This window comes from Trichechus manatus, unplaced genomic scaffold (assembly GCF_000243295.1).
Source record: "Trichechus manatus latirostris isolate Lorelei unplaced genomic scaffold, TriManLat1.0 scaffold00186, whole genome shotgun sequence".
NCBI classification, from domain to species: Eukaryota; Metazoa; Chordata; class Mammalia; order Sirenia; family Trichechidae; genus Trichechus; species Trichechus manatus.
In genome coordinates this window covers 108638-118724 of record NW_004444122.1, presented here as the reverse complement: position 1 = coordinate 118724, position 10087 = coordinate 108638, and the positions used below count along the sequence as shown (strand labels likewise).

The window sequence follows — 10087 nt, the reverse complement described above, 5'->3', positions numbered from 1 at the left end:
TGTTATGCCAGTTGACCTAGATGTCCCCCAAGACCCTGGGCCTCAGCCCTCAGCACCAGGAAGTTGGTCCCTCAAGGTGTTTGGATGTGTCTAGTTAGCTTCCATGACTGTCTAGTTAGCTTCCATGACTGTGTCCCCTTTGTGTCCTATTATATACATGAATGATATGTTGTACATACAAATATGTATGTAAAAGTATCCACAGCCTTATCTATATATGTACTTGGGTATACTCCTGTGGAGCCTGGTGGTGCAGTGGTTAAGAGTTTGGCTACTAGCCAAAAGGTTGGTGGCCACTCCTTGGAAACCCTATGAGGCAGTTCTACTCTGTCCTTTAGGGTCACTATGAGTCAGAATCTACGCGATGGCAATGAATTTGGATTTTTTGGTTTTGGTATACTCCTATATGCCCCTTCTTCCCCTATTTAGCGTATGTATCTGCTTGTAAGTTATTATTTGTTTTTACTGTTGTTGTAGGGTTGTATATGCTATAGTATTTACTGTGGTTGCCTCCCTGTCCCCACTGTATTCCTCTAAGTGTCTTCCTTCCCATTGGTTAGGTTGTACTGACTTCCCCTATATTGTGTATTGTCTTTCCCTTTATGAAAGTTAACACTTGTGTACTATTTAGTGATTTCTCCTCCCCTCCCTCATAACCGTCAAAGATTGTTTCTGTGTGTAAACCTTATTTTGAGTTTTTATGATAGTGGTCTCACAGAATATTTGTCCTTTTGTGATTGACTTAATTTCATGAAGCATAACGCCCTTCAGATTCATCCATTTTGTGAGGTGTTTTGCGGATTCATCATTATTCTTTATTGTTGTATAGTATTCCATCATGTGTATGCAGTGCAGTGTGTTTATCCATTCATCTGTTGATGGACATTTAAGCTTTTTCCATCTTTTTGCTGTTGTGAATAATGCAGCAGTGAACGTGGATGTGCATGTGTCTATTTGTGTGATGGCTTTTATTTCTCTAGGATATATTCCTAGCAGTGGGATTGCTGGATCATATGTTATTTCTATTTCTAGCTTTTCAGGGAAGTGCTATATCGTTTTTTGTAGTGGTTGTACCATTTTACATTCCTACCAGCAGTATATGAAAGTTCCAGTATCCCCACAATCTTACCAGCATTTGTATTGTTTTCTGAATTTTTGATCAGCGTCATTCTTGCAGGGGTGAGATGGTGTCTCATCGTGGTTTTGATGTGCATCTCTCTAATGGCTAATGATCGCTCAAGCATCTTTTCATGTATTTGTTGGCCACCTGAGTGTCCTCTTTGGTGAAGTGTCTGTTCATGTCCTTTGCCCATTTTGTGATTTGGGTTGCTTGTCTTTATTGTTGAGTTATTGAAGTTTTCTGTATATTTTAGAGATTAAACCTTCATTAAATATGTCGTTGCTGAAGATTTTTTTCCAATCTTTATGTTCTCTTTTTACTCTCCTGGAAAAGTCTTTTGATGAGCATAAGTATTTGATTTTTAGGAGGTCCCAGTTACCTAGCTTATCTTCTGGAGTTTGTTCATTTTTAGGTATGCTTGATATTCTATTTATGTCATAAGTTAGAGTTTCTAGTGTTGTTTCTATGTTTTCTTTTATGAACTTTACAGTTTTAGGTTTTACATTTAGGTCTTTGGTCCATTTTGAGTTAGTTTTTGTGTATAGGGTGAGGTATAGATCCTGTTTCATTCTTCTGCAAATGGATATCCAGTTGTACTAGCACTGTTTGTTAAAGAAACAATCTCTTCCCCATTTAATGGACTTCGTCCCTTTGTTGAAGATCAGGTGTTCATAGGTGGATAGATTTATTTCTGGGTTCTCAATTCTGTTCCAGTGGTCTGTGTGTCTGACATTGTACCAGTCCCAAACTGTTCTGAATACTGTGGCTTATTAGTACATTCTGAGATAGGGTAGTATGAGGCCTCCTACTTGTTCTTCTTTTTCAGTAATGTTTTACTTATCTGGGGACTCTTTCGATATGAAGTTGGTGGTTTTTCCATGTTGTTAAAGAATGTTGTTGGGATTTGGATTGGGATTGCATTGTAGCTATAGATTGCTTTGGGTAGTATTGACATTTTCATAGTATTAAATCTTTATCCATGAGCATGGTATGTTTTTCCATTTATGAAGGTCTCTTGCTTTCTTGCAGTAGTCGCTATGAATTGGAATCAACTTGATGGCAACAGGTTTGGTTTTTTTTGGTTTTACATCTCTATTGTTGATAGGTGCCGTCGAGTCAGTTCTGACTCATAGTGACCCTATGCACCACAGAACGAAACACTGCCTGGCCCTGTGCCATGCTCACTGTTGTTACGCTTGAGCCCATTGTTGCAGCCACTGTGTCAGTCTATCTCATTGAGGGTCTTCCTCTTTTTCACTGACCCTGTACTTTCCCAAGCATGATATCCTTCTCCAGGGACTGATCCCTCCTGACAACATATCCAAGGTATGTAAGATACAGTCTTGCCATCCTTGCTTGTAAGGAACATTCTGGCTGTACTGTACGTCTATAGTTATGTTTATTCTTAATATCTTATCTTTTGAGGGGGCTATTGTAAATGGTATTTTTTTTTCTGATTTCCTTTTCAGAGTACTCCTTGTTAGTGTAGAGGAATCCAGCTGACTTTTGTATGGTGATCTTGTACTCTGCCATTTTGCTGAATCCTTCTATTAGTTTCAGTAGCTTTCTTGTGAATTCTGTGAAATTTTCTGTGTATAGGATCATATCGTCTGCAAATAGGGATAGTTTTACTTCTTCCTTACCAATTTGGATGATCTTTATTTCCCTTTCTTGTCTTATTGCTCTGGCTAGGACATCCAGTACAATATTGAATAAGAGTGGTGATAAAGGATATCTTCGTCTGGTTCTCGTTCTCAGGGGGAATGCTTTCATTCTCTTTTGAGAACTATATTACCTGTTGGTTTTATGTATATGCACTTAAGTATGTTATTTGCCTTTTATTCCTGTTTTGTTGAGTTTTTATCAGGAATGGGTGTTGGACTTTATTAAGTGCTTTTTCTGCATCAGTTGAGATGATCATGTGATTCTTTTCCTTTGTTGTATTTATACGGTGGATTACTTTGATTGATTTTCTGATGTTGAACCATCCTTGCATACTTGGTATGAATCCCACTTAGTCATTTTTTTTTTTTTTTTTGCTAAATGCTGTTGGATTCTATTGGTTTGAATTTTGTTGAGAATTTTCATGTCAGTGTTTGTGATTGATATTGGTCTATAATTTCCTTTTTTGGTGTTATCTTTGCCTGGCTTTGGTATCAGGGTTATGCTGGCTTCCGAATATGAATTTGAGTAATATTGGTGTCAACTCTTCTTTGAATGTTTGGTAGAATTCTTGAGTGAAATTGTATGGGCCAGGACTTTTGTTGTTGTCGTTAATTTTTTTTATGACTTCTTCAGTTACTTCTTTTGTTATGGGTCTGTTCAGGTTTTCTACCTCAGTTTGTGTTGGTTTAGGTAGGTAGTATTGTTTCTAGGAATTTGTCCATTTCCTCTAGGTTTTCAAATTTGTTGGAGTATAATTTTTCATAGTACTCTGTTACGATCCTTTTTATTTCAGTTGATTCTTTTGTGATGTTGCTCATCTCATTTTTTATTTGGGTTCTTTGCATCTTCTTCTTTTTTTCTTTTGTCAGTTTGGCCAGTCGTTTTGTCAATTTTATTGATTCTTTCAAAGAATGAACTTCTAGTCTTGTTGATTGTTTTAATTGTGTTTCTGTTCCATTTATTTCTGCTCTAATCTTTATTATTTCCTTTCTTCTGGCAGCGGTGGGCTTCTTTGGTGCTCTTTTTCTGTTTGTTCAAGTTGTTGAATTAAGGTATTGATTCTGGCCCTTCCTTCTTTTTGATGTGTGCGTTTATTGCTGTAAATTGGCCTCTGAGGGCTGCTTTTGCTGTGTCCCAAAGGTTTTGGTATATTGTATTTTCATTCTCCTTTGATTCTAGGAATTTTTAAATTTCGTTTTTATTTCTTCTATTGCCCAGTGTTTTTTAAGCATGGCATTGTTCAGTTTCCAACTATTTAATCTTTTCCTTGTTCTTTTTGTTACTGATTTCTAATTTTATACCGTTGTGATCTGAGAAGATGCTTTGTATTATATAAACATTTTTGGATTTATTGAGATTTGCTTTATGGCTTAGGATATGGTCTATTCTAGAGAATGATCCGTGTGTTCTAGAGAAGAATGTGTACTGTGCTGCTGTTGGATGGAGTGCTCTGTATATGTCTGTGAGGTCAAGTTGGTTGATTACATTAATTGGATCTTCTGTATCTTTGTTGAGTTCTTTCTGGTTGTTTTGTCCATCAAAAGTGGTGTGTTAAAGTCTCCTACTGTTATTGTAGAACTGTCTCTCTTTTCATACCTGTTGGGGTTTGTTTTATGTATTTTGGAGCTCTGTCATTGGTTGTGTAGATATTTATTATGGTTATGTTCTGTTGGTGGATTGATCCCTTAATCGTTATATAATGTCCTTCCCTGTCTCTTGTAATGGATTTTGATTTAAAGTCTGTTATATCAGAGGTTAACATTGGCACTGCTGCTCTTTTTTGTTTACTGTTGGCTTGATATATTTTTTTCCATCCTCTGATTTTTAATGTCTTTGTGTCTGAGGTGTGTCTCTTGTAGACACCATATTGATGGGTCATTTTATTATTTCTGTTCTGCCACTCTGTGTCTTTTGACTGGTGCGTTTAACCCATTTACATTCAGTGTGATTATCAATAGGTTTGAATTTACTGCTGTCATTTTGTTATGCTCTTTTTTTTTTTTTTTTTTTTTTTTTTTTTTTTTTTTTTTTGTGGTGTTGACAGTTTCTTTGTTCCACTTAATTTTCTGTGATGAGTTCTTTTTTTTTTTTCTTTCTTTTTTTTTTATTGTACTTCAGGTGAAGGCTTACAGAACAAATAGTTTCTCATGAAACAGTAGTACACATATTGTTTTATGACATTGGTTACCCCACAACATGTCAACCCCCTAACTTCTCAACCTTTTTTTTTTTTGGTGAAAATACACATTGCCAAAGTTACACCATTTCAAAAATTTCTACATGCACAGTTCATGTGCTGCTATTCTCACTTAAGACGAAGGCTTACAGAACAAAGTAGTTTCTCATTTAACAGTTACTACAAATGCTGCCCTAGGACAATGGTTAACAATCTCATAACACATCAACAATATCCTTACTCAACCTTGGGTTCCCTATGTGATGAGTTCTTTTTGTACATGGATTGTCTTTATTTCCTTCGTTTTTTTGATTTTGTGTTTACTGAGTCTTTTTTTATTTTCCTCTTTATTTTGGAGGATAAGTTTGTTAATTTTCGTTGTGGTTACTGTGAGTTTTACCTTTATGATCCTGTGTTTTAAAGTATGTTATTTTTAGATATCACCTTGACTTCCTCTCCATATGAAAGTTCTTTAAGTACACCATTTGTTCCCCCACCCCATTTATTCTCCCTTTTTGTTTTAAAGTTGTTGTCGATTTCAGATTGACATCTCTAGTTCCCTGTTTTCGGTTCTGTAGCTTTATTTTACTTTTGAGATTTCTCTGTCTGGGTTAGCATCTTGGTGATGCCATCATGTGGCTTATTATCAGGTTATAGTCAGCTGTCATTGGTTCTCGATATGAACGACTTCCTTTAATATTTCTCATAAGTATGGTTTGGTTTTTACAAATTCCCTTAATTTCTGTTTATCTGGAAATGCCCTAATTTTGCCATTGTATTTGAGAGACAGTTTTGCTGGGTATATGATTCTTGGTTGGCAATTCTTTTCTTTCAGGGTTTTATGTATGTCATGCCGTTGCCTTCTTGCCTGCATGGTCTCTGCCAAGAAATCAGAGTTTAGTCTTATTGGAGTCCTTTTGTAGGTGATACTTTGTTTTTCCCAAGCTGCCCTCAGAATTCTTTATCTTTGTACTTGGAATGTTTGATTATTATATGTCTTGGTGACTTCCTTTTGGGATCTATCCTGTATGGGATTTGTTGAACTTGAATGGAAATCTTGTTTTTCATGATATTGGGGAAGTGTTCTTCCGGGAAATCTTCAAAAACTCTCTCTGTACTCTTTTTTGACTCCTCCTATTCTGGGATTCCCATCATGTATAAATTAATCCTCTTCATAGTGTCCCATATAAGTCTCAGGCTTTTTTTTTTTTTTTTTTTTAATTCTTTTTTCTGATTGTACCTCGCACAAATTGGTATCAAGGGATTTGTCCTCTATTTTGCTAATTCTTTTTTCCGTTGTTTCAATTCTGCTTAGTTATCGATTTCTGATATTGTTAATCTTCTGGATTTCTAGTTGCTGTTTTTGTATGATTTTTAATTGTCGTTTAATTTGTCATTTTGTTCTTGTATTGTTTTCCCAGATTCTTCTAGGGTTTTGTCTGTTTTCTTTGATCTCTTTGAGGACCCTATATAGTAGCCTTTTGAATTCCTTATCAGGCAGTTCCATTCCCATCTCTTCCTCAGAAGGGTTTTCTGCCCCTTTATTTTGGTCATTTGGTTGAGCCATCTTGTCTTGTTTCTTTATATGATTTGATGTCTGCTGTCTCTGAGGCGTTAAGGTGTTGTTTTATTTATGAATTTTTGTTTTATTTTCTTGTGATATGTCAGTGTGAGCAGGTCAGGTGTGCTTCAGTGATTGCTCATCTGATGGCATAGAGCATTTGCTTCCTGCCTCCAGTTGGACTAGACAACAGCGGGCAGGGCGAGCCCTTGTCAGTGTTCGCTGTATGTGTGAGATGGCTTAGGGTTTACTAGGTGGGCTCTATCTGGCAGTACGGGAAGGCTCACAGTCACCAGGTGGGTGGGTGATGGGCAAGGAGCAGGGCAGGCATCCGAGGGGTTACTGAGGCGTGCCTCTGTTGGGGGGTGGGGCAGGTAACCAGGGGTCGTGGAGGTGCTCTCCTGGGCCAGGTAGGGGCGGGACAGGTGGCCAGGGGTTGCTCAGGCTCTCTCCCTAGTGGGGGCGGGGTGGGCAACCAGGGGTCACGTAGGTGCTCTCCCTGGCAGGGGCGAGGTGGGGCCGGTGGTTGGACGGGGTCACACAGGTGCTCTCTCTGGCGGGGGAGGGGTAGTACTGCCCAGCTTTTTATTTTGAAAAACTTAAAGCCTGTAGAAAAGTTAACAGAATAATAGACTCGTACAGTAAGCACTCATATACTCTTCAGCTAAATTCACCAAATTTAAAAAAATTTTTGCAATATTTGCTTTTTGTCTCTTTGTTTATAAAAATATTACTTCCTGAACCATTTGAAAATGAATTATAGCTATCATGATATTACACTCCTAAATATTTCAAAGCTGAAAATCTTTTATTCAGATAGTGGCCTGTTAGCTTGGTGATTATCTTAGTGACTGATTACAGTTAACTAGGTGGGACTGGTTAATAAGCAGTGTTACAAAATGGAACTTTAGTTTTTTATTGTGTTTATAGAACTTGTTCAATTTTTTTTCTAGTGACTCCAATGGGATCAGGCAGCAATCGACCTCAGGAAATAGAAATTGGAGAATCTGGTTTTGCTCTTTTATTCCCTCAAATTGAAGGAATAAAAATACAGCCTTTTCATTTTATTAAGGATCCAAAGAAAATGACACTAGAAAGATATCAACTCGCTGAAGTCGGTAAGTTATCATGATTTACGTTTAGGTGCCTATTTTGTTAATATTTTTGTTTGTTACATTTTTAATTCTGGGTAGTTGGTGAATATGAGGATCCTATGAAAGATTCTGAATTGTGAAAAAGTACACACATTACTGAAGACCTGGATAATTCAAACTAGTGACTAAGAGAGGCTAGTGCTGTACATTTTGGTAGAATTGATTTACTTTTTAAATTATTTTATGTGCATTAAAGCCTGAAAGAGGCAGAGATGAAGAATTTTCCATAAGTACCCTGTCATTAATCTGTTTGTTTTTGAGTCTGAATTTTCAAGAAATTCTTTCTCTGAATATTTTCTTATATTTTGCCCCGTTTTTGTTTTTCAAAGCTGAAAAGCTTTTTTTTGGTAAAGTTTTTATTTCCTTTTTACACTAACAAGCATTTATTGTTAAAAAAAAAAAAAAAGGCGCCCTGGTGGCAGCAGTGTTTAAAATGCTTGGCTGCTAACCGGAAGATCAGCAGTTCAAACCCATCAGCTGCTCTGTGGGAGAAAGATGTGGCAGTCTGCTTCCATAAAGATTTACAGCCTTGGAAACCCTGTGAGGCAGTTCTACTCTGTCCTGTAGGGTTGTTATGAGTTGGAATCAGCTTGATGGCAATGGCAAGGGGTCTTATAAAAGAAAAAAAAAATTTAGGAGATACAGATTAGTCCTATTTGGACTAATTAGAAAGACAGGAGCAAGTATAGTGCACTTGATTATGAATTTAGGAAAGGTATAAGGCAGAGTCTAGTGAGCAGGGGTTGTGCGTCAGACAGTGTAAGCTTGACTGGAGTAGACTGGTCATGAGAGGTGAATTTAGAGAGGTAAAGGGTAGGCTTAGTGTCTAAGCTCTGACGAGGAAGCTTTAATACAGTAAACACCAAACTAGATACCCTGGTGGCGCAAATAGAAAAGCACTTGACTACAAGCTGAAAGATGGGTGGTTTGAACCCACCCAGAGGCTCCTTTGAAGACAAGCCTGGTGATCTGCTTCTGAAAGGTCACATCCTTGAAAACCTTATGGAGCAGTTCTGCTCTGCACACATGGGGTCACTGTGAGTTGGAATAGACCGCAACTAACAACAGACTAGTTATTCAGACAAGGCGGTGTTAAGGCCTTTTATCTATATCTGCAAATGGACTGGTCAGGGTTGTTTAATCATTAAAATAATCACTGTTGGCATAAAAAGTATTCAGTTGTATCACCTTTTTATGTATAGATCAGCTAACCTGTGGAGAGATAAATCTCAGTCATTTGAAATGTAGCTGAACGCAGCGAGAATAAAAAATTATTTAGCACCAAAAAGAAAACTTGTGGTTGGTTTACAGATCAGGGGGAAAAGAAAGCATACACCGGGATTAGCTTTTACAGCTATCCCTTGCAGTGCAAAAAGAGAGTGAAAGTGGCCGGTGGGCATGGACATGGAGGGAGAGGAAGCACAGGGGTGAGGCATTGGCAACAAGACAGGCAGAGTAAGCAGCAGGCTTCTTAATAATGTAGGAGAAGGGTGGTCAGGTACAGCTAGATAATGGAAAGTTTCAACAGCCAGAGCTGGTGTGAGGCAGGATCCTATAGCTATTAAGAATGCAGGCTTTGGAGTAGCCGCCTTTCTAGCTCTCTAGTTTAGGGCAAGTTTCTGAACTGTTCTAATCCTCAGTTTCTTCTTCTATAAAGTGGAAATAAGTAACTTACAGAGTTGTGAGAATTCAGTGAAATCATATACAAAGCATTTAGCAAAATGCCTTGCTAAGATGGCTAACACTGGCCTCTGTACCCTTAGGCAGTCTTCACAGTGGGTGACAGGGGGTGATCCATCTTCAGTGTGGCCTTCTGGCCTATGGAGGAATAGATTAGAGAGGGAGGGTATGTGAGTCGCTCAGGAAGGGATGGAGGGCAGTAAAGATCTTAGATATCTTTACCATCCCATTCAGAAGCAGCATGCCAGAGAAGCACACACTTGTTTTGGCTTATACAGTAGTCCCCCGTTATCTTTGGTGGGGTACGTTCCAAGACCCCGTGTGAATACCTGAAACCATGGTTAGTACTGAACCCTACATATACTATGTTTTACCTATATATACATACCTGTAATAAAGTTTAATTTATAAATTAGGTACAGTAAGAGATTAACAGCAATAACTAATAATAAAATAGAACAGTTATAACAGTATACTGTAATAGAAGTTATGTGAATGTCATCCCTGGGTGGCATGGAGCGGGAAGACGTGAGATTTCATCACTCTGCTCATTTAATATTTTCGGACCGTGGTTGACCATGGGTAACTGAAACTGGAAAGCGAAACCGCGGATGGAGGGGGGGCGGCTACTATAGTGGCAAGTAATGATGGCTTATATTTACTGACATATATTGTGTCCTGAGCATTGTGTGACATGCTATTTCTAATCTTCACAACAGCCTTGCCAGGTA

At 38.0% G+C, this 10087-nt stretch overlaps 1 protein-coding gene across 2 annotated transcripts in view; it reads left to right on the top strand.

The window, feature by feature from the left end:
- Positions 1-10087, top strand: part of FBXO22 (F-box protein 22) — a 60211-nt gene that overhangs the window by 25463 nt on the left and 24661 nt on the right. For both annotated transcript variants that reach the window (XM_023741659.1, XM_004387457.2), the window contains exon 5: positions 7476-7640. In XM_023741659.1, the coding sequence (XP_023597427.1) occupies positions 7476-7640 (165 nt within the window). The remainder of the gene's footprint in view (positions 1-7475; positions 7641-10087) is intronic.